Source organism: Oreochromis aureus, linkage group 18, assembly GCF_013358895.1.
Source record: "Oreochromis aureus strain Israel breed Guangdong linkage group 18, ZZ_aureus, whole genome shotgun sequence".
Classification (NCBI taxonomy): domain Eukaryota; kingdom Metazoa; phylum Chordata; class Actinopteri; order Cichliformes; family Cichlidae; genus Oreochromis; species Oreochromis aureus.
The window spans coordinates 25,253,095-25,277,375 of record NC_052959.1 but is presented as its reverse complement, the minus strand read 5'-3'; the positions used below and the strand labels follow the sequence as shown (position 1 = coordinate 25,277,375).

General features: G+C 39.6%; 1 protein-coding gene across 2 annotated transcripts in view; it reads right to left on the bottom strand.

Annotated features, from left to right (window-relative positions):
- Positions 1 to 3,627: 3,627 nt before the first annotated feature.
- Positions 3,628 to 24,281, bottom strand: part of pigk (phosphatidylinositol glycan anchor biosynthesis, class K) — a 33,756-nt gene continuing 13,102 nt past the window's right edge. The window contains exons 10-11 of one of the 2 annotated variants that reach the window (XM_031731011.2): positions 18,654 to 18,729; positions 3,628 to 5,031 (exon numbers count right to left, since the gene is read on the bottom strand). In XM_031731011.2, coding sequence (XP_031586871.1) covers positions 4,915 to 5,031; positions 18,654 to 18,729 — 193 coding nt within the window. In that variant the 3' untranslated portion in view covers positions 3,628 to 4,914. Of the gene's footprint in view, positions 5,032 to 18,087; positions 18,398 to 18,653; positions 18,730 to 24,281 lie in introns of those variants that run through there. The other variant, XM_039602634.1, reaches the window with a different exon arrangement.

Genomic DNA, 24,281 nt, shown 5'->3' with positions numbered 1-24,281 from the left:
ATTTGACAAATTTCTGATATTAAAGTCGTAAATTTATATTAAAAAAAAAAAAACTTCAAAACTACTGAGACAATAAAGCCAAAACTTAGCGAGGAAAAAGTCATGAAAGTTATTACAGAATGTCATGCACGTTCATTAGTGAGGAAGCTAATAAGTCTGTATGCACATGATAAAAGAGCAGGGACTACATAGACATATATAGGGCTACAAATCCCTCCACATCATGCATAAACTGAGTCTGCTCATCCAGATGTCTATCTTGACATTCATTGCGAGCATCAAGACGATATCTCCCAAATTAAATGTGATATTTGTGCATATTTGTGTAGCTATAGTATGTTATAGCTGTTATAGCAGTTTAAAAAGTTCTGCATCTGGATCTAGTTTTGGATCAACTCCAAAAGCTAATCATCTTCAAGTTGGACCAAGCCCCCGCCTCTGGTAAAAACTTCAATGCAATCAATCATTTTGATACAAATAATTACATAACCTCCTTGGCGGAGGTAAATATGGTGATGCTGGGCTAAAATAAGAGTTCTTTATTAGCATTTATTGATAAATCCAATAATGAAGTATAGGTTATAACCTTGTTAGGTTATCTACTTGAGGCATAAGTAAGCAGCGGGGTCTGCTGGTAATGAGTTGAGCCAACCTCACACAGATGCATGGATGATAAATGACTTTAATCTCTGAATTTTATCCCCCTCCATCAGCTGGCTCTGTAATTTTTCTTTTAACGTACAGCAGTCCTATTATGCTGCAGTAACACTGGGTTCTCGAGCCAGTGTAGAACTGTTTCCCAGTTCTGATGTTGTTGAATGAAATGGTATTACGAAAGGATTGCTGCATATACAATCTACTCTGACAAGTTTAGGTTTTATGTGTTTGGTGTATAAATTCTTTCAACAGCCGTATTAAAATGTAACATTACAGCGGGGATGAAAAAACAATTTAGGATTTGCAAATTAAGACTGTTTAACACGAGGCTTCTGAGGGAAACTAAATTAAACGCTCTGTAGAAAATTTAAAGGCCTGGAGTTTCAGTACTCTAATAAATCTCAGAAAATACTGGAGAAAAAAAATCTCAAAGCCCAAGGTGATGTCCTGAAATACCTCATTTGTTAGACCAATACTCTAAAAGACTCAGATATAGTCATTTACAAGAGCATAATACAGGAAAAACAGCATCGTATATAAACTGGAGCAAACAGCATTTTTCTGCTTCTTACCAACTTGATTAATGTGAATTATTAGATTAGCTGTTCAGGGAATGATCTTTTCAATACTTTCTGGTACACAACTAAAAGCAATGATTAGATTTGTTTTCCTTGTCAAAGCTGCTCATGGCTAAAGGTTTTATGAAATGCAGAGTTTAGCAATTGTGACAGCCTCTCACTCTCACCACATCTGGTTGTTGTAAATGACTCACTGGTATCACATTTAAAAGCACTGGGTAGGGCTTAAGTGTAGATGATGTTCTTAAGAGAGTGTAAAACAAGACAGCAACATCCCCAATAAGACATGAACACAAAAAAATTTTTGCTCTTAAAAAAACAAAAGAAAAAAAACCCCTAATAAGATGCAACTGACAGCGCAGGAAAAAATGAAGCGGACATATACTTGGAATTTCGATCAGGATTGGAAAACAACCTATTCAATTATTCTACAACTGGCCTAAGTGATACACAGCAAGGGGCGGATGTGGCTCAGGTGGTAGAGCAAGTCATCTGCCACTTGAAAGATCGGTGGATCGATGCTTGACACCTATGCGCGTGAATGAGAGTTGCAGTAAAAAAGTGCTTTAAATGCTCAACTGAATAAAAAGGTGCTATATAAATACCAATCCATTTAACTGAGTAGTTTAGTAGCTACGCTGAAACTTTGACACAATTTTCCTGAGACGGTATTGTAGCTCTAAAGGGCAATTTTAATGAGCCTTGTGTTATTATAAATGGTCTATAGGTATAATTATATGAAACTTACCTCTATCATTGTCATCTGCCTGTTTAAAAATATGTGATGGCAAGGCCAGCTTTCAAGCTTCTGCCCCACAGTCGGTCTCCTCTGGTCATTTTGATGTGTAGCTCTGGAAGGTTGTGTTTGAAATGCGTTTCCTCCTTGTCTTCACGCTGTGCTGGCATACTGCGTGTGTGGTTGGTGCCTACTTGGTAAAAAACTATTGGTTGTTGTGACAGTCTTTCCACAGGTGACATTTTAGGAGAGAGACCTTTATGGACATTGTTGGATTTTGTTCAGTCTTGACCTTTGAGGCAGTTCTGTTATTAGAAATGGTCACCAAAATGGTCTCTAAGGTTACAAAAATCTTTACATCTCAGTCCTAGCATTCATAATAAGACCCATCTATTCCCCGGGCTCATGACTTCTCACTTATTTCATTCTGAGTTTCTACGTGGGGTAAAATCAACTTACATATGAATTTAAAATGACAATCTGGATCAAAAGCTGGAAAGCTGTTCGTGTTTATTACAGAGCTGCAATTATAAAAGTAAGCCATAGTAAGAATATCTCTGTGCACTGAATTTTGTTTCTTCACTTAAAGTTTGAAAGAAAGCCATTTAAATTCAAAAGTACAGTAAGCGAGCACCACGGAGTATGATTTATGCCAGTTTTTGTTGCAGATGAGTGAAAATCTGTGACTGCTAAAATTACTATTATCATTCCTGGGAATGATTGACAACACAAAGGCTCACTGACAGGCAAGCAGCTGGAAATCCGGAGTTTCCATGGAAATTGGACAACCTGTCAGACACACCGTCTCCAAACAGCGTTCGTGTGCTTGTGTGTAAATCATTAAATTTAGCAGGCTGCCACATGGGGCCAATGTCGACGCTGTTCCACTTCTAAAGACAATGAGCAGATGGGTGTGCGCTCACTGGTGAATACCGACTCTGCTCGTCTTTTGAACAACCTGTGTGACATATTCAGAGCACCGTGCCCGACTCTTCAGCCTGAAATCTCTCAGCCTTTTTGGAGATGGCTGCTCCAATATTGTCCTGTCACTGGTTTCTCCCCACCAAGTGAGGTGTGAAGGCAGATAGACACTGATCTTTATTAGCATTGGGGAAATCATAGTGGCAGCAGAGTCAAGCGCCACGCTCAAAGGCTGACTATATTCAATTCCACAGAGTGCTGAAGTGGGATGGAGAGGCACAGAGGACGTGGAGTCCATATTGAAGTGGATTTAAGATCAAATGCATCCATCTGAGATACAGTTGCTTTATTTTGGCAAAGGGGGACATCTCGGGTCTGCTCTGCCACCCTGGTATATGCTGATTGTAAATGGAGACTTGGGCCCAGTTGCTTTTCTTTTGAAACACAATACTGAGTGAAAGAACTGCATTTGAAAACCTCCCCGGTTGTTTGAAATGTTTCCAGTAAAGGGAAAAAAAGGAAGACAGAGCAGGGTTGCAAGTCAACTCAAGCAGCACTGATTTCAAGGATGTATTTGTGGCATAAATATGCTTAGATTATCAGCTCTGCCAGGCATACCTTCAAGGTTTGGAACAGTAAAAGCAGATCGGGTGCCTTTAAATAGTATTACTCTGTAACACCATTTAAGAGTAATTAAGGAAGCTCAATATCTTCTCAAAAAAAAGAACCAAATCAGGCAGTTAAAGATGTAAATTTATTCCTTTGATTCAGTGTTTCATGTTTAATCAGGGCATCAAAATCCTCCAGTTCAGGATATAAAAATGTTCCTGTGCTCTCTGACAGCGGAGCAGGAGGAATACGATTACAGGAACTAGAAAATAGGGAAGGAAAAGGAAATAAGAAGAAGTAAGTGTTGCATAAATAATGTATAAGAAAAGGTACAATGTGGCTGACGCAGCAGCTGCATTCCAAAACATATGGTTTCATTTCCAACTCCATCTATTTTCTACTTTAGCTGCAAGGAAGAGTGGCAGCGGACACGCAATGGGTGGGTTTAATCCATATGCTCCGAGCATCACTCACCTCCCTCCAACAATAAGCCTAATGTAGAGTGGTTATACAAGACCAGAAGGGGAGAGAGTACTTCTATGCTGAGGCGTGTTTTCCTCTTTTTACCCCGTGTGGGACGGCCGGTGGCTTACTAGGTTATCACTCACTTATCGCTGCCCTAGCATGGGACGCAGAATGGCTGGGGAAATGGCTGTCCATCACCCAGAATACAATCAGCAGAGTACAAGGCTGGGGAGCTAATGGATGTTTCCACAGGGAGGGCAATTTAGTGAATGGGGAAAGTGGATGGGTCCATCACGAGAGATGGGATTATGTGCGATTGTTATCCTTCACAAGTGTGATATGACGGTCAAAGGGTGTAATGTATCTGGACAGGGGAGACATTAAATACTGATCTCTCTACAGCCCACTCACAGCCAATCAGCCAGCCCTCGTTTCACAATTTCTTTTTCTGACCGAGCAGACATTCTGAGTAGCACTTAAACAAAAAGGCTGCTGCTAAAATATGCAGAGCAACACGCTCCCAAAAATAAATTAAATTCTTATCTGCAGACTCAGTTTAGTGCATTTTTAACCAAAAACAGTGCAGTTGTGGAATGGCTCGACAAAAACAGAACATCTGACACACACACACAAAGAAAAATAAATGTTCAAGTCTTTGCAAAACAAAACCCATAAAATTATTGTAAAATGGCTGTGTGATGCAGTTGTCCTTTTTTTATATAAAACATTTAACAAAGAGCACAAATGTTTACATCTATGAGCTGGGGTCATTTCAAAGTAAAAGAGAAAAAAAAGGCACCAAAAATATCAGAGTTTCCAAACAAGCAGCAGATGTCATTCCAATCAATTCGGTTTCATTTCCAGGAATATAAGCCTGTCACAAACCGCTCCTTCCCTCAAATATCGCCGGTCTGCAGCTTTACATCCAGCGGTGTAAACACAGGAGACTCAGAAGATGTGTTTGAGATGCTTGATGCCGTAGGTCTTGAAAAACACCAGGAGGATTAAAGTCCACAGGCCCAGGATGAAGCCATCAGGAGGGTGCCAGTCTTTCTGCTTTGGTTTCTGAATCGCAGGAGGGGTGAGGCAGGTAAGGTAAGGTGGGGGGTGGGGGAGGGAAAGCAGAGGGGAGCGGGGTGAGATTGCAGGTTAGTAATAGTGTGTATATTTCTCCTGTTGAGGTCACCGCTGATTGTTCTGTCATTCACGCAGGCAGGCAGGCGCAGAATTGCACGCACACACTCGCTTTATCTCTTCACGCACTTTATGTACACGATCTGCCGTCTCACACACACAAACACGCAAAGGTTCGCACAAAAAAAGCAGGTGGTAAAGCTCATCAGTACACCTCCCCTGTCTTGTGTTTGTCCCATTCACTGCCACATCATCACTTTGTGTATGATTATACTTTTAAATCTCGCTCGTATTAAACATGCATCTCACAAGGAGTACATTTATATGCTAATGCGGCTGCAATATTCTGCAGGGAGATGAGATTTAACCTCTAAAAAATCTTCCTAACTCCACTGTTGGCGACAAAGCTATAGATGGGCTGCGAGGATGCACTTAAGAGATTTCTGTTATCCCTCCCTATACAAGCTGTCATTATCCAGTCGGGAAATCACCAGTCAGACAAGGCATTCCCTAAAGCCAAAACCTGAAAACACACAGCAAAGTGCTCAAAGTCCGACTGAGCCACAAACTGTACACACAACAGTAGGACGACATATAGTACTATAAAGCAGCTCCGAAAGTGCTTATGAGATCTGTGTCTGTGCAGCTTTCCTCAGTACTACTCCAGTATCCAGTACATCTACTCCTTCTGATACACATCAATATTGGCTTGGCACACACACCCACTTGCACATACTGCAGTAGAAGCCAGAGCCGAGCTGACAGCAGACTGACAGGCCCTAGGGGATTAGACACTGGGGTGAAAGCCTAGTCCACAGTCATTATTACCCACAACCTCACAGCCAGCGTACAGGCAAAAGACAAGTTTTAAAGTTAACTACAACGGACCCTGTAAATCAAGTGAAACCAATAGCAATCTATAATCCTCACACAGGATTTGCTGATATTTCTGCGGCTCTAGCCCCTTTCTACATATTGTTTTGATCTTATGTATTTACAGAATGATCCATGCTGAGTCACTCTCATCCATGCAATTGTTTTTCTAATTGTATTTTCAGTAAAAGTTTACATGCACAAAGTAGTGACGCATCTGGGAAGCCTGGCTATTTTTCTCATGAATATAGCAACAACCCAAAGAACAGTGGAGATTTAGCACTCAGTGAGATGTGGCATGTAATGTCTGCTCATATCTGTCCTCTTTTTTTTGCTTACTCTTTCATCAGATATTTTTACCAGCTGCAATAGTGTAGCTGGTATTGTTTTCATCTTCTGAGTCAGCCTGTCTGTGTGTGTGCATCATCATGCAAATGTGGTCCTGGAGGCACCTACTTTTGTAAGTTCTTTTAGTACATGTTTACGTCTGGCAGATTTTGTGATAAGGCAACAACTGTGGAAGATAGAAATGAAACTTTACAGCTGTGTAGTTGAGACTAAAATGAAGACTGAAGTTTAAAGATGGCTGTGGTCAGAGATACGAGTCCAGACTAGTCATAAAAAACGTATTAGTGCATCTCAAAAAAACCTAAATATATTGATTCTGTAATTTATTTAAACTGATATATTCCAAGTGAAATATTTAAAGATTTTGTTTATTTTTATTTTAGTTTATTTACTTATTTATTTATTCCTGTAGATAAATAAAAAAAATGATTTACAATGTCCACAATCTGAAAAGTATGTTTGTTTGTATACTCAACACTTTGTGTTGGGGCTCATTTAGTATGAATTATGACGATCAGGTTGTGGCACTGCTGAGGTGTTATTGAAGCCTGGGCTGCTTTGATGGTAGCCTTCATCTCTATTTTTGGGTCTTTCTCATTTTCCTCTTGACAAATCAGGTCAGGCAAGGTGGTTAGCCCACCAAACACAGTAATAACATGGTCAGCAAACCATTTAGTACTAGTTTTGGCACTGTTGACAGGTGCTGAGCCCTGCTGGTAGAGGAAATCGCCAAATCCATAAAGTTTGCCAAACAATTCAGAGCATGAAGCACTCTAAAATCTCCTGGTAAATGGCTGTGTTCACTTGTGGACTTGATAAAACACAACTGATCAACCACCACCAACACCAGCAGATGACACGGCACCCCAAATCATCACAGAAACTTCACACTGGACTTCAAACACCTAGCCTTTCCACTCTTCCTCCAGAGTCCAGGACCTTGATTTCCAAATGAAATGCTAAATTTACTTTCATCTGAACAACAGTCCACTTCTTTTTCTCCTTAGCCAACCTAAGACGCTTCTGAAGTTGCCTCTGGTTCAGAAGTGGCTCGATATCAGACATATTCGACAGATTCAGCCCCCTTTTTTGCGTCTTGGCACTTGATGCAGTCCCACCACCTCAGTCCAGCAGTCTTTATCGTTGTGGTTGCATGTACTAAACTAGGTAGAGAATTGCACATATTTGTACTGTTTAAATAGTAATTTGCTCAAACTTAAAATTAAATATTTTAATAATTTCAGATAGTATAAAACAAATCTAACATCTGTATTAACTAAAAGGCTCTAAAGATCTAGAAAAACTGTTTGGGATCACTGGGTACTATTATAAAATCAGAGTATACAGTATAATGAGTTAATGATGTTGCAGATAGAATATTTATTTCATCTAATCCTGTTGACTGACTGGCAGCGTTTCCGTTTTGAAAGTCTTAAGTTGCTTTGAAAATACACTCAAGTAGGCAATGTTATATTCTGCTGAATTTCCCTTCATATAAGCAGTGAGGACTGCTGATTTGGCATAAGAAGAGTGGAATCCTCTGATGTATTTGTGTGTACATGTATATGAGAGGATAGGACAGAGTTCTGTACCGTTTGTTGAATATATGCAGTATCTGAAATAACCACCTGCCAAGCACCAAATGCTGTCTTTGGCATCTAAAACCTCAAACACTGGCTGAAATTGTATGATTCAAATAACTCTGTTACATTAAGATTTGGGTGGGTTTTTTTGCTTGCTAATTACTCTACACTCTGTCCATCAGCCAATTAAATCAAAGCTAAAGAATGGCTCCATCTCAGTCTTTTCAATGGCCAACTTAATGCTCCTGCTATACAAAGTAGGCTTATCTCATTTTGTGAAGACAGGGTGATGATGATGAAACTGACCCAGTGATTATTACAATGATCCTTAGACACACACGCACGCGCACACGCAAAACACCTGATTCTATTCATGCATTATTACGTGTTTCTTAGAATAACGAATGTTAATTGCTTTGCCTGGTGAAAATGACTCTAACTTCTTATTAGTTTAAAAGCTTTTGGTAAGTGAGGCGAAAACCTAATTTCAGGAAACGTGTGTGGCTGCGTTCTCGTGCCTCATTGCTGTGTATGTCTTCTCAAGGCTGTCGTTTCAATAGAAAGTCCAGGTTACGTGACAACGCAGCCAATTTCTTATGTAGAAAGACCGAGGACAGCAGTAAAATTGGATTACGTCTGAGCCCAAATTTATTTAACAGCTCAATCAAGTCAAATCAATAGAGCTCCACTGCCATCCAGAATGCTAAAGCAGAGGCGTTTGAAGCCCACAACTGAGCTTTAGGGCAGTTGTGGACAGATCAAGGCCGGAGGTCCAAGGTAAAGACCTTCCCTTTTCAAGCATCACTTGTACAGCACACATTAGCCAGAATATTCCGATTGTATTCACTTTAACCACACGCTAGTTTTGGAAGCAAGGTGGGCTTGGGAATGAGGCGGTATTCCCTTCAAATGAGCTGGAGAGTTAGCTGGGGTGAGGAAAAATCTGGTGTTCTCTGCTTAGATTATTGTCCTGAATAAACAGTGGATGAATATTCATTTTAACATCAAAAACAAATGTGATAATAAAAATGTTTTAAAGGAGGCATCAGTCACACCAAGTGCGTTTACATGAACATAGGTATAATGTTAGGTGCTTCTGTGGAACGTGCATCTCCCACAGTCAGTACTTTTCCTACATACAGTACATACTGTATCCACTGGAGTTCAGCACTTCAACATTCAGAGAAACATCCTATCGTGTGCCATCGAAGGGGCATATGAAAGGAATAAACCGCCATATGCAACCACAGCAGATGAGGCAGAAGGCCGGAGCTGGAAAGTGAGGTTACGTCCAGTGGAGGTGGGCTGCACGGGCTTCTTAACCATCGAAGGCCACTGAAGGAGGTGGGTAACAGAGGGCTTAGATGGTTAGTCAAAGAGCTTTCCAATGTTGATGGAAAAAGCAGTCACTGTCTATGGAAGGAGCCGAAGGCGGTGGTGTGGGCGTCCAAATGACCAGTGGGCACAAAGCAACATACCATCCAGTCTGATCAGACTGATCCGACTGCCTCGGCGGGGTACACAACTGGTGTGCTGCAATGGTGGAAACATCAGCATATGATAAGCAGCAAACTCACCCCACCTAGAAGTCTTCTCTAACCCACTCAGGGCAAGTGCTGTGTTTCACTGACAAGGATTGTAACATCTAGTCCTATGAATAAATTAAAGTGAGCAGAGAAGAAAATGAACCTGAAAATATAAAGACATGTTTTTAGCATCTGAATCATGCTTTTTTTTTTAGATACTGACTAAACTTAAGGAAGCTTCTCAGATGACTGATTTTGGTCTTGTTTGTCTGACATCAGACATAACAGGCATCGCAGTGGGTGTTTCATCCAAAAATAGCCAGAAGTTAAAGGCCTTGAAGACTTTCTTACTTTCTTATCAACACTATTTACTGACAAAGTCAGAACACTTTCATTTATTTTAAATGAGAGAGATTTACTGAATGAGTCAGATTCTGAGGGCAGCTGTGGGTGTGTGTTTTTTTTCATGTTACTAAACAACTGTCCATCAAATATGCTCAAACTATATCCACTGAGTGCTAATGAAACTGAGAAACACAGGTTTTTTAGTGTTAAAGTGTCAAATAAAAAAACCAAACACCTTTTTTTTCCTCTTAAATTTGATTTAGTCATTTGAAATAAATCCATGACTAGAGTATACAATTCATCTGCCTACACAGGTGACAATAGCTTGGATTTGCGCAGAACCCCAGATTAAGTCATATTTCTTTGGTTCAAGTGCACCAGTGCAAGTGTACATCTGCAATACTATGTGTAGATATAAACACAGCATGGGAGCCACTGGTCAACACCTCTAATCTAATTCTTAGTATTTATACACTTCAAACTCTAACTTCTATTATTATGAGACAAACAGATCAGATTAGTCTGATATATATTAACAACGTCTTATATTACCAGCATTAACAGACCATCCATCCACCATCTTAAATGTGTATCCAGAATTCGACATCCAGTCATTGTTTACACAGTGGGAGGTCGGAGCCTATGCCAGCTGAATACATCCTTACTAGGGTGTCAATGAGACAGACAACAGTTCACTCTCACACCTAAATCCTACCTGCAAAGACCTCCACACCTTCTTGCTGAAGAGCACCAGGGCTAACTTCTGCACAATACGGGCCATGTTAACAGACCTCTAACCCAAATCTCTCCAAAATAACTATAAAAAGAATTATGCAGTCATGTTACAGGCTCTGATTTGTCACTGACACTGCAAGCTGAATCCTCACTGTTTCAAAAGACCGGTCAAATTTGACCTGTCTGTTCCAGTTCAGTTGAAACAGAGGCATCTCCCCAAATTCAAATTAAATTTGCCAGCATGCTTGAGTCATCTCCCTCCATTTTTTCCTGTCAAATGGACACTGAGCTGCGACAACAGTGATCTCTCCCACTGAGATGCTGACACAATCACGCAAATACTGCTGTGCCAGTTTGAAATGCCGTGGCAAGGTCACTGATTTAGAAACACATCAACAGTCAATTTTTATATATGAACACAGAGATTCTGTGAGGTTTTTCTGTTTTCATTCTCTATCAGAGGTAAATCTGAATTACTTGACAAAAATAGTTGGGAGTCTCTCAGAGGAGGACAAAAAAAGGCTGACAGAAAGACAATGAGACTGGCGGACGAGGCACAACCTGTCTGGATATGTTCATAAGAGATGAATGGGAGTGTGTGACTGTCAGGGGGCAGTTGACCTCTGTGACAGCTGTAGGCAAAGGTGTGCGTGACTGTATTTGTTTGTGGGTGTGCATGTGCGTCTTAAGACGCAGTCCCTGGAGTGAAGAAGACCAAAGGGAGATGGAGTGACTGTGACAGGAAGCCACATCAGCACAGCTGGCAGAGAGAAGCATATACGAAGAAGAAGGTAAAGGGAATATTAAAGATATAAGAAGGGGAAAAAAGGAAAAAAAACAAAGAGGAGAAAGGACCACCACACAATTTGGCTGCAAAAAACTAATGATTATTTAAGTTAATATTAAAAAATACTGCTGGGGAGATTTTACACAATAATCAAACAACTAGCCAAATGTTACTTTTACATAAAGTAATCCTTTAAGTATACTTTACATTTTTGTTTTACTCCTATGTCTAGTAAGTGTACTTAGCGAAACATTGTACATTTGTTACCTCTCTGTTGTACAAACTATATAATGGAGACTATAAGGATAAGAGTAAAAAAAGATACACTTGTTAAGAACACCACCAAATACAAACCTCCCAAAGACCCAATAAATATAGCTTTATATCAGCTGACTTACATATACTGTGCTCTGAAAAAGTCTTGAGCTACTTCTTGTTTTCATATGTTGCTTCCAAGAAGCCAGATATTCTTATCATTTTTTAAAAAGTGCAAAAGTTCTCCAAGCTTTTCAATTTGTTTTGGACATTGTACGCTTTTTCACTCATTTTTAGTTCAGTTCTTGTGACTAACAAATGTTATAGGTTAGTGTCAAACCACTTAACACTGACTTATAAATTAAAGCATAAAGAGGTACCTAACACAAGGGATGAGCCAGTGTTTTGTCTTTAAAACGTGCTTTAAATTGTATATTTAGGCACTTTGTTACTAAGCAGCCTTTCAAATGGATAACTGGTTCACATTTCTTTATCTGAATAATGTAAGTTTGAGGTTCTCAGGTGATTCTCAGTGGATTACTGATATATTTCAGCATGGTGTGAAGTGTGTCCTTAAAAATCTGAGGAAATTGGACAAGTAGAGGACAAAAGAAGAAGTGTTAGGCCTTAAAAAACAAAACAATCTACAGCAGAGAAATAGAGGGGAAAAAATCCAGCAAAGACCTGACTCAGGACCTGAGAGATGCATCTGGTACTTCAGTTGATCCATCTACGTTCACTGTATCATCTTCAGAAATGGTCTCAGTGGAAGGGCGGCTGTCAAGAAGCCATTCTTAAGGAACGTAAGCTTGGAGAAAAGGCTGAGGTGCGGCAACAACTGGACTAAAAATCAGAAGCAACGCATCTTATGGAGCGAGGAATCCAAATTAAAAATTTTAACATTAAATTAGGAGAGCGTGAAATTAATTCACATTTGGAAATGTTGCACTTAACTGTTAATGTAAGTTATTTGATTAAGGTATTACTTTAATGTCAATTAACCAATACCCTAAATTACTGATAGAAACTTTGGTTGTCTAGCAGCTTTTTTAAGTGGGAAATGTCTGCTATACTCTGTCATTAGATGTGCATAAGAGTTTTGTATCTGTGCCCTTTTACCCCAAAGTAAAAACTAAATAGAAAAGGAAACTCAGGTATGAGAGAGGCAGAGGATAAAACTAGTAGAAATAGGAAGGTCAGAGAGAAGCAGTTAAGTAGCCAGTGTTCACTGACCTTCACTGACAAAACCATTCACATCCCACTGCCAAGGACAGGAACCAACACTGAAGCAGCATGTTACCATTACATACACATTGTGTTGTGTGTTCGGTTCACCAGTACAATCAATTAAGAGCCACCCATCTGATTGATCGGAGCTAATTAACATGGGCTTGCAGGATGCTAATGGTCGCTGAGGGAGTTCCGAAATACCCTGCCAAACACTAGCACTCCAAGGTCAAAACTGCAGCAAATTTTATGTTGTGCAAAGCCAGATGAAGGAACAGCAGCTGCTGTGCACTGCCAGGACACTCCACTGTATTGCTGTGACATTTAAGCCTTATGCAAGTACTGAAACAGTCAAAGTAGTGGGTGCATTAGTCTCTCATAAAGCATGATTTGTTTTGTCTCTCTCTTTTTTTAGAGGATATTATTCATAATTACTGAGCAAAGAAAATTCCAGTTGATATTTGATTAAACAGAGACTGACACAGTGAGCCGTTCCTGTGATCCATACAATCCTAACACTCAGCTCTGAGAAGAGTTACTGCTGCAAAGCGGATACTGTAGGAGGATTGGGAGAGGGTTAGGAAGCAGGCGAAGCATTAATTTTCACTGTTTCCATTTTCAATTCTCTAGAGCCATATGGGGTGGCGTCAAGCTGGCAAAAGAACAAATAACAATTTGACGCCAGAGACCAGGACTCACAGCAGCGAGGGAAGCGAAAAGAAGTACAACACACATGAGAGGAAGGGGGGAAAAAAAGGAGAGTTCCTTCTAGTTATTTCCAGCAATGAACCCACAGTGATTTGGCAATGACAATCGGATGAGATGTGTGAATTTGGAAAGAGAAGGTGTCAGGACAAGGGGACTAACCCTGAAAGCACTAGTGAGACAACTGCCAACAGTGACAGGGCATTAATCATCTCCTAACATCCACACATCCACAATCGCAATGAGGGAAGCTTGTCTACACACCATACAGCCCAGCCATATATATATATATATCTATATATATATAGATATATATCCACTGTCAGTCACTTTGATGACTTTTCTATTTACAAGCCATGGTCTGGTCTAATAGGAAAAAAAACAACAACAATAAGATATCTGAAAGTACTGAACACTATTTGACAGCTAATCAACAAGGAGAGAACTGTCAATAGGCTTGATGGACATTGGTCATTCTGCTGCAGTACAGATGGACTTTGGAGACGGGCAGATAGATGACTCAGTCTGCCAGTACTCCCATCTTCAATCCAGCGGGAGTGCAGGCTTATAATCAAAATCTCTGTCAGGGGTCACTGGGTTGACGAGTGTGTTTGTCTGTTGGGTGCTGGGTGCAAATATAAGAGGGAGAGGGGAAAAAAAACAAAAACACACACACACACACACACATATAAAGAGAAGCAGGAGGGAGCCAAAATAGAGTGCACAAAGAAATGAAACCAAGTAGCAGACAGCAGAGCTTTAAAGGAAAGCATCTCTGTGAGCGACTGTTTTGTTTGTTTGCTTCTTTTGAATAGTGAGATTATTACTAAAAAAAAAAAAAACTCAATTAATAAACTACTCTTATATGAGAAGGCAGCTGATCTTTAAGAGACCAGTTTTTGCCACTTGTCTGGGGCAGTCTTCAGCTAATTTCCCAGAGTGCTGCTGGCTGTGGAGACCCCTCCTGTTTCCAATCATGACACTCAATAAGCATCTGACAGGACTCAGGCCTTTGGTCAGCTTCATTCCTTTCGACCAACTAACTGTGACTTCTTTGTTCACACTAAAGTCAGTGTCAGCCAGTGATGTTTCCAGCAGCAGGACCCAAGATTTTCTTTTATATTTTGCCATTTACTCGGTTCAGTTGGATTTGACCTCTGCTATCAACACCAATAGTTTAGTGTCTGTTGACATGAGGGAGACAAAAAAAGAAAGAATCAAAGCAAACGACAGCAACTGCAGCTCTACTGTGGCCACTGAAGCCTGAATCAGAAGCATTTCAAATGTTTAACAAATGACTCAACAAAGTGATCATTGTACCCTTTTTAACAGAAGTGCTGACCACTGTTCTTCAGACCCCTCAAAACAGCAGCTTCAATCCAGGCTTTGGTTCAAAATCCCAAAGCCCATTTGGACACTTGGTTAAGCATCTCAAAGCATCTCCCTAAATTTAAGTATTGAAAGCCAAGGTAACTTACTGTAGTAGTAATCTGGTAATATCATTTTTTGGCATCATTAGGCAAAAATCCATAATAATCATTCATTTGATATAAGTGGTCTGACAAAAAAATATCACCCTTTCTTCACCTCCTCTAGTCATCATCCTCAAACCTAAGACAATGTAGTCTAGAAAATGTGTTTTCTGTGTTCCTGTCCAGGCATTTCACTCTGATGGTGTAAATCCTGACTGAGTATGACAACTCCTGCAGGAAAAGTTGATATTTACACAGAGAATAACTGCACAAACTTTAAAGTTCACATAAAAAAGTAATTTATCACAAAAGGAACTAAAAAAGTAGACGAGAATAAACGAAAAATGTCAATATCATAAAGTGCTTACAAGACTGGCAAAATTTCATGATAGCATTAGCCTCAGGTTGGTTTTAGAGATTGTTGTTATTTTTCTCTGTGAGAGTAAGCTGCTGATTTCATTTTGAATGGCTTTTAATGATTAGGTACTTTTTTTAAAAAAACAACAACAACTAGCATAGACTAACTCCTGGGCTGGCTTTCTGGCAGTGGCTTGTCAATCATATATAGTCGTACTCATTAAGAAAGAGATGCATGAGCTGCAGGAGGAGGGCTGTACTTTCAAATCCTTAGTATTTCTACCTACTACTTCTCTAAAGTGAGAGAAACAATTGCTCAACTGTCACATTTTGCTCAGCAGAAAAACTGTTGTATTAAATAGTCCAATTTTATTTTAACTTTAATCCATGATCTCTCGAAGGCTTTGCAAGATGACATCCCATTAAGTTTAGACAGCATGCCTATGACTAAGACTTACTGTAAGGAAGAACTAAGTCTTGAATGCTTATTATAAACAGATATTAAAACGACAAGGTGATAGCCATTAAGTGCAGAATACGCTCTGGAGGGACACTGCTAACATAGACTTCAGGAACCACCTATTATGTAGACAAAAAGGCTTTTTATTAACATAAAACAATAAAACTGTTTGTGGTGCACCATTTCATTTATTAAATGAACAGATTTTAGCTTGCTACTACTCAATCGAACTGAAATATCGTTAATAAAATAAGGTTGTTGTAGTAGACACTGAGCAAAATGAACAATAATTTGGAGTTATGACTGCCCACCTCTTCAATCCAAGTCCATTATTCGTTCTTCTTTTAGCTCTATTTTCTTTTCATCAGCTCCTGTGGGACTTTTCTGACTATTAGGTCCTAAATGCTCCAATATATTCTGAAGCAAGAGAACCTGGTTACAGTATAATATCACTCAGACTAAAAAAATATCTTTGTCTGATGAGGTGTTCACTGTGTCTGATCAGCTTGCCGTCTTTCACGCTGCATGATGTCGGCAGAACAAAATGACTTTGGATCACTCTTTGAGCCTCAACAAAAGCACAGTCTGGTTTTCTGTTTGCTTTTCTGTCTTTTACGTTAGAGCTCCACATTGTGGAAGTTGTCACTCAATGGAGAAGGTAGAAATATTTTTTGATATGCTGTCTTTTTGACTGGACGTTGTCAGGTGTGACATCACCTGTATCATGTATCAGTGTCAACTGTCATATGTCAACTCATTTTTGGTCCCAACAGTCTACATTTCTGCTTGATCCATTTTCATGGCTGAATCTGGAATAACAACCTTATCCCAGATGAATGAGCTGAATCTACAAAAAAAATGAGGGCTTATGGTGCTAATTATCTGTGGGTTTTTCACTGTGGATGGCTGGTTAACATTTAACTAATCCAAAGAAAGGTTGTACAGGGCTTTCACCAGTCTATTAAAATGCAGACAGCTTACTGTGGCTTGCCTTGGGAAAATTTTGTTTTAATCATAAGTTAATTTTACCAATATATGATATTGGCCCACATTTATATGAACCTAGATGCTCAGTGTGAATGTGACCAGCTTCATTGAGTTTAAAATGTGTCTACTAGTTTACTTTAATTCCTTCATGCTGGAATGCCAGAGCTAATCAGTCTGTAGAGACGTTAGTAAACTTTATGACTCTTTTTTTTTTTTTTAAAGAAAACTTTGCTTAAATCCAAACAGACCATTTATCATTTTGACAAATATAAAAATTGGCTTAAACTGTTTGAAGAACAAAGAATAAGAAACAAAAAAGAATGAAAAAAAGAACCAGGAAAATGTTGTGGCTTAATACAATTTATCCTTCAGCTATCACCTGCCAATTATTTTTACTAATTAAATTAGGCAAAGCTTCATTGTGTCTGTTTTAACAGGGGTGTCAAACATAAGGCTCAGAGGCCAGAATGAGCCCAGCAATGGCTCTAATCCGGCTCATTGGACAACTTTTGAAAATGTGAAGGAAGGCATACATTTTGCACTTTTGTATTTTTAACCAACCAATCCATTCTGCACTACATTAATTAAGTCATAAAAGAAAAGTTCCTGTTTTTCCACTATCTACTGTCTGCAGTTTATGTCTTACAATTTAAGCCCAAAGAGTCATGCTGACAGATTTCTTTCATTTACTACAGCAAGATTCTTTTGTCATGTAGAAAAACTGAGACATACTGTTGAACTTGCACTTATATTGAGCCATCTCACAGATTAAGTTCAAATTAAGACTGACAGACAGGAAAGTTTCACTGTCTCGGCCCACTTAAGATCAAAGTGTGCTGTATGTGGCCCACAATGTAAAATGACTTTGACAGCCCTGGCTTTGAGGTATGCAATGTTCAGACAATATGCAGTATTGCACCTGAACAATGCTATGTTAGATGAGTGCTATGCAAAGCTAAAACAACATGTCAGTAAACGCAAAACTAACTAGATGCTCCGTTCACCACATTTCATCTTATCATCATACATCGTATTTACATATGCAGGAACTAATTAAAACACGCAAAGAAAAACTAAGCAACACACTCAACATTCAGAGTGCATACAAAGTGACTTTTTAGGTTTCCAAAGTTCAATCAAATCTGGTCTTGCCCTGCAAATGCACTGTGTACACGTCGATATAAACGTGTCCACTCTCTGGATTTTAAAAAGGCAGGCAGCTCACAAGGCTGAACCCCAAATGTAATCACCAATAATGTCTACTCTTGCTCGAGGCAAAGATTAATGTGGATTCTTTACTTTTGTGAGGCATAAGTTGAAGTGGAAATACAGAAATTGTATTTTTAATAGTCTCATAATGGAAAAATCTTACGAGAGTAATACAAGACCAGAGCCAGGCTATTCTGAATGCACAGCGCGCATTCTAAAGCTGGATTGAGGAGGAAGAGGTGTTCATTTGTGAAGGTCGACCCGAGTGAAAGTCACAATTCATTTGGGAATGAGGTGAATGCACAATTCTTTTCCACAATCCTGCCTATCCTTTCTGCTGGATTTCATGGTGGCCCCTCCACACCGAGACCGGGAGGCAGTTGCATTTCACACTTAGAGATGTCACCATGGAAACGGCACAAAGACATCTGTTGGTGGATGTTGCACATAACTTTCTGTTCTGTGTCCAAATTAAGGAGCATGGACACACTTGAAAATAACAACAAAAAAAGAGAAGCAAAACACAAGAGCCAGGGAAGAAAAAAAGAAGAAGCTCTGCCTACGCAAACACATAAAAGACACATAAAAGTTGACAAGCATGAAAACTTGCATGAAAGGTATTTGACAAACACCTCATTTGTAGCAACATGGGCTTCCTCGTGCGGTTGAGTATCAGCCTCTTACCTGATGGATGATCTCAGACACTGGCAGCTGGTCCGCATACGAGTACACCTCTTTTTGCTCCTCTCCATTTACAGGACTGAAAAACAAAACACACAAAACCGCACGCTTTGAGCATTTACTCAAGAAAGCAAATTGCACTCATACATTTGGCTTTTGTTATGTGGAACACCATCATTCAGTGATGAAGAAAAGCTGTCAGGAAGAGGAACAGACTCAGTGTTTCCGTTGGCAGTCTGTGTGCAGCTCAGGTGTGTGTGTCTCTGACAGTCAGCTGTATGCATTTTGATGCAAATGACTTCCCCTTTTTCTCCTTCTAGATAAATTAATGAAAGTTATCCTGGAGCATCAGATGAGTGTCAAAATCATCTTTAAAATAGAGGATGTGATTGGAAGAGATTCCCTGCATATCACTACCCATCGCAGTATAATTCGTTGAGTCATTCACCAGCAAAAATCTATACCTTGAGCAGTCCACTCTCCACATTTTCACTGAAGAAGAAATGTTAGAGGGGCTTCAAACTCCTGAGCCCCCTGTACATTCGCAATGCACTCTGCACTAATTCTTCTAAAACCCCAGTGAACATCGATGCAGAAATCAATGAAGTCAGAGGCAGCTGCACATTCAGCTTCAACACTCATATGGATTGGTTTCATATTTGTTGTCAGCTGGTGTTTGTTGTTTTTGCTCTACGGAAACCAGCTTCTTTTGGGTTCTCATTTTACAGATTTTATATATAGCCACTAGTGCTAAGTCTGTTCTTCTTTGTTTAAATTTGTGTCGTATTATAAAATAAAAGTGAGTCTACAAACTGTGGAAAATTAAAATTTGGAAATAATAGCATAAAAAGAGCATTTCATCAGTTCTTGGCTGACTCCTACATGAAATCAACATACTGTTCTGGTTTACTTTATTCAGCTTTGTCTTCACTTCTCAGTGGTCAATTTAAAAAACCACCAGACATGCCTTTAGTATTTCAGAATAAGGTAGGGCTGTGCGATATGACCAAAATCTCATATCCCGATATAAGAATTCTATCGTCCCGATAACGATATAAATCACAAAAATTTAACATTTTCTGTAAATTCTGTGAATCTCGGGCAGCTCGACTTGCAGGAAGTGTTTCCAGCTGGGCGTCATGTAGCTGAAGTCCAGTGTTTTAACAGATGCATGAAGCGATACATTTTTAGACATAGGTTGTAACGGCCGCCGTTTTCTTTGTGAGTAGAAAACGAAACAAACGATAGCGTAAAATGAAACGATAGACGTTTTTATATCGTCATCCGATATATATCGTTATATCGAACAGCCCTAGAATAAGGTATCCATCATTCTGAAAGAATCAGCCTAAATCAGGTTGCTCTGAAGGACGAAGGTTTAAGCCCATACCTTTGCAGATGTCACAAATCACTAGATATCTGCAAGAGGATCAGTCGAGAATGGCCACAATGTTTCTACAGTCACAATAAAATTATTTTAGTCCAACAAAATGAAGAGCAGTTGATCAAACTGTGTTTAAAGGGCAAAGGCAGCGCCCTCACAAGCTACAGCACCATACACCATAAACACACAGTCACCCACACAAACACCTCGCCCTGCTCTTAATGACAATGAAGAAAAACAAGTATTCAAATGTCTGGCAACATTTCACTTGAGTTGATAATGCTTTAAATGTTTAAATGTACATATGACAAAAACTGCACCTGTAAAGCAGCTCTGTTAGGGGGTTTGTCTGAATAAATCCATGAGGTCCATCAACCTGACAATCACCCATGTCCGGATGACAGCAACGTTGAAAGTTACAAACAAGCCTAAAATAAAAGATTCTGACACAAAGTCAAACGGGGGTCAGAGCTAAGGTTTACTGTCAAGTGGAGGTTCAAGAGTGACGGTCTTTCAGGAAAATTTAGGTCAGACAAAGTGGGTCACATCTCCCCTGTGAGGCATCATGACACACCTCCGGCCACTTGATGATTGAAACCTGTTCTTCTATTTGTGTCTTTCTTCACTCAAAGTTACCTTTACCCATCATTTTTCTCTCTGGCCATTTCATGTCACACTGCTCATGACACAGTCTCTTCTCGCGTGTGATGAAGAGAAGGTGTTCAGACAAAACAGATAGTAGTAAAGCGTATGGACTGGCAAGCAGAGAAACAACTTCCTACTGAGCCTGTGCGTGCCAAGCTTCTTCTGCCACAAGAAACATGTCACTAAAAGCACAGATGTGTCACCGCTGGGATCTTCCACCCTTTTTTCTTAACATGAGAAATGAGCTCTAATTCAATTCAAACTACTTTCTATTTTATTTCCACAAAGACCTTTTCGGAGAGGAATTGTAAGTCCTCTCTGCTTATTTAAATGGATGTGCCTGCATTCATCCCCCACCTCTAGTTCTGATATCAATGCCGTCTCCAGCTGCAGTCTTTAGGTTAAACAAATTTCCTTTTATTTTTTTAATCTGCCAGCAGCTCAAGCAGTTTTTCCAGACACAATCCAGTGCTGCAGGTCACAAATTACATTAAGTATATTTTATACTCAATGGGATATGAATTCAGCTTAATTTGATAGTTGTAATTACTCTGGGAGCTGGTGTAGCCCAGAGGAGGACGTGTTACGGTCAACAACCACCGATGGCTGAGAGTGAGGAACTACACAATGTCATTACAGTGTTAAGCTTATGTATAACGTTGCAGATCGAGAGGGTCCATTAAAACGTCTTCGCCATCAAGTGCCATTCACTTAATGTAAGGGCTTGTTCTGAGGAAGAAATTGATGTTTAGAAATGCACGAGAGGATATGGGAGTGAGAGAGGAGAAAGCGAGCTAGAAAATGAGACAGGCACATGTGTACACTCGCACACATGTACACATCTTCTCTAAATGTCCTCCTCCACTTGTCTGAGAGGCAGAACGAGCTGACAAAAGTGGATTAAAGCAGCACTATATTTAATAACAGCTTGTTTCTGAGGACATCTGTGATCTTCTCTCTGTGGGAACACACTGAGCTCACTACAACCCATTTTCAGGTCTTATGAAACACAATTTTCTAACTTTCGCAATGACATCTGGACAAAGGTTTCATAAAGATCCAGTTTCTGACATCGATTTAGTGATTGCTTTTTGAGATGATCCAGAAGGTTGGTTTCTCAGGGGAGTGCCAATTCTTGGGATTTAATAGCATGCAGCATGGTTACTTTAAAGAGGGTTGTAAATAAAAATCAATTAAAGATCAACACTAACTGAATATACTACATTTTCTTGCTTATTTTTTCTTTCAGGCATTCATCACTGTTTTCAACCGTGCGCCCAGCACAGACGTGTATCAGATACAGCAGGTTTGGACATCAGCTGGTCTCCCTTGTACAAAGGCTGCATGATATTTGATTGCACCATTGTGCAGGTAATAGTCTGGTGCCTCCTGCATGCTCTATCCACATAGCTCTCTCACCTGAACCGCAACGAGTATTTTCAGGAGTGCAAACACATTTGAAGAGGACTATCGCTTGCTGTTTGCTACACGTGACAAAGGACAACTGTGGAAAATATCCCGACCCGTTTCTCCCCAACCTGTCCAAAGATCATGTGTGAAAAGGGCTTACCACAGTACAAAGATAAGCTGGTTTCAGCTCCTCGCTTTTCAAATGTGAAAAAAACCCCATAAAAATGTTTTTTCTTCTATAAAAATAGCAGAACGGTCTAAAGAATCGCTTTTTCTTTTTCAAACAACAAAATCAATCAACTGAGGTAAGTGATGTTAATAAAACCCAGAGCAAACCTGTGATGCCCCCCCACCACCACCACACTAATAATTACAGCCTCAACTGCCTTATTGTTTGGCACTCTTGCTCATCTTTCTTTGATTCAAGTATAGAGAGACACTTTGCATTTTAAATAGGCATCTCTGCATAAATCTGGGCTCTCTATTCCTGAAATTCATTAGCCCTGCAAATATTTTTTTTTGTCTTAAAATGAAACCTTTTCTTTCCTGACACAAACCTAACATTTAATCACAAAAAAGAAAAAAAAAAACCCAGAACATATCGAGTGCTAAGACTTTGCAAGACTGTCAAAAATTGCTTTTTTAACTCTTATTTCATGGCCAGTTATGGATAATCAGCCTTTGAATAGTCTAATTCCATTACATGTAATATTTTACACTGGTAAAACCTTGCAAACACGTTGAACCCTTCCATTCACAAAGACCCGTTAATAGGTTTTAAACATCTTCACACGTTAAATTATGAATAATTATTTATTAATGCCAACGCTGATGACTACATTAATTTAAATGATTGCAGTAATGAGGTCATGGCTATTATTTTCACATGCTTGTCTTGTAATCTCTCCACTGCTACAATGCTGTCCAGACCCAACAGAAGCACAGAAAGCAACCTCCTGTCACCGCATTATCAGTCAAGTCCGAATGTGGCTGAAGAAACACCCTGACAGGACGTACAAAATGGCAGTAAATCTTGTTAGTCTTCCCAACATCAACAAAGTACAAAGACGCTGCAAGCACTTTGGTGAATCTGTTAAACTTCAAATGAATCAGGGGATTGCTGGTTCTTACATCAGAAATGGAGATAAAACGTCTCTCTCTAGGACTGAATTAGGCCAACAGCTAGCTCAATAACACTGTGTTGGTGTTTCTGTGCTGCATGAGGATCAGCAGGACTAATGTGCTGGCTGTAATCGATATTAAAGTAATAGGGGAAGTTGTGTGCAATGAGTAACTTGCCCGGGGCCACAAACAGCCAATGACTAAAATCAGTATTGCAATTGCCTCTAATTACTAATTAGCAGCCAACCACATTAGATTCTTTAATACTTCCCAGTGGTTCAATTAAAACCCAGTTAATGAAATTAATACAAAGGGTTGGGGGAGTGGTGGTATTATCATTAATAAAGTTAAATTCCCATCGCATCTTTAGGTTGAACAGTAAACATCTGTTCCTGCAGCTTAGAGAATCAGTGTATGGAAACTGTTTGCGATAGCTGTGTGCTTCCTAAAACTCCTGATGATTGTGCTTATTATGGCATTAGTGGAGCTTGGTAATAAAGCAAACAATACATCGTGAGGCACAGAGAAAAGGTTTGACAGCTCTCTACAGCCATCTAGTGGCTCAACCTATTTATCACAAAATGTAAGAATGCACTAATTTGGATATGTGCAATTCACCACAGGGTAGCGCCACAGATAATCTAAAGCAAACACTGCTCATTACTCACTGCCACTTATGAAGAGAGACTGCATTGAGTCTGAAGGCTGACAATGAAGATGCGCAATTATGAGCTCTGCTTCCCTCTGAAATAATGTTTTCAGTGTCGTTATTGATTATAAAAGCAGTAAATGCGTTCTAAATGAGCAGCATCATTACCCAAGACAAACATGTCATTGGTCAGCTTTACAATCAGGTCTTAAAACCACCACATGGTAGTCATAGTGACAGCCACTGAGTGCTTTAATCTTCCAGAAACAGGCCAATCAACACATCATTAGCAGAGGAATCAATATCACTGATGGGAGGTGTTCTAAACAGAAATCAAAGGCTGGTTAGTTGGAAACTGAACACAAAATGAATTTGGCTGCTGGCAATGAGGCTGACCTAAATGAGTGTATTTTATAAGGGT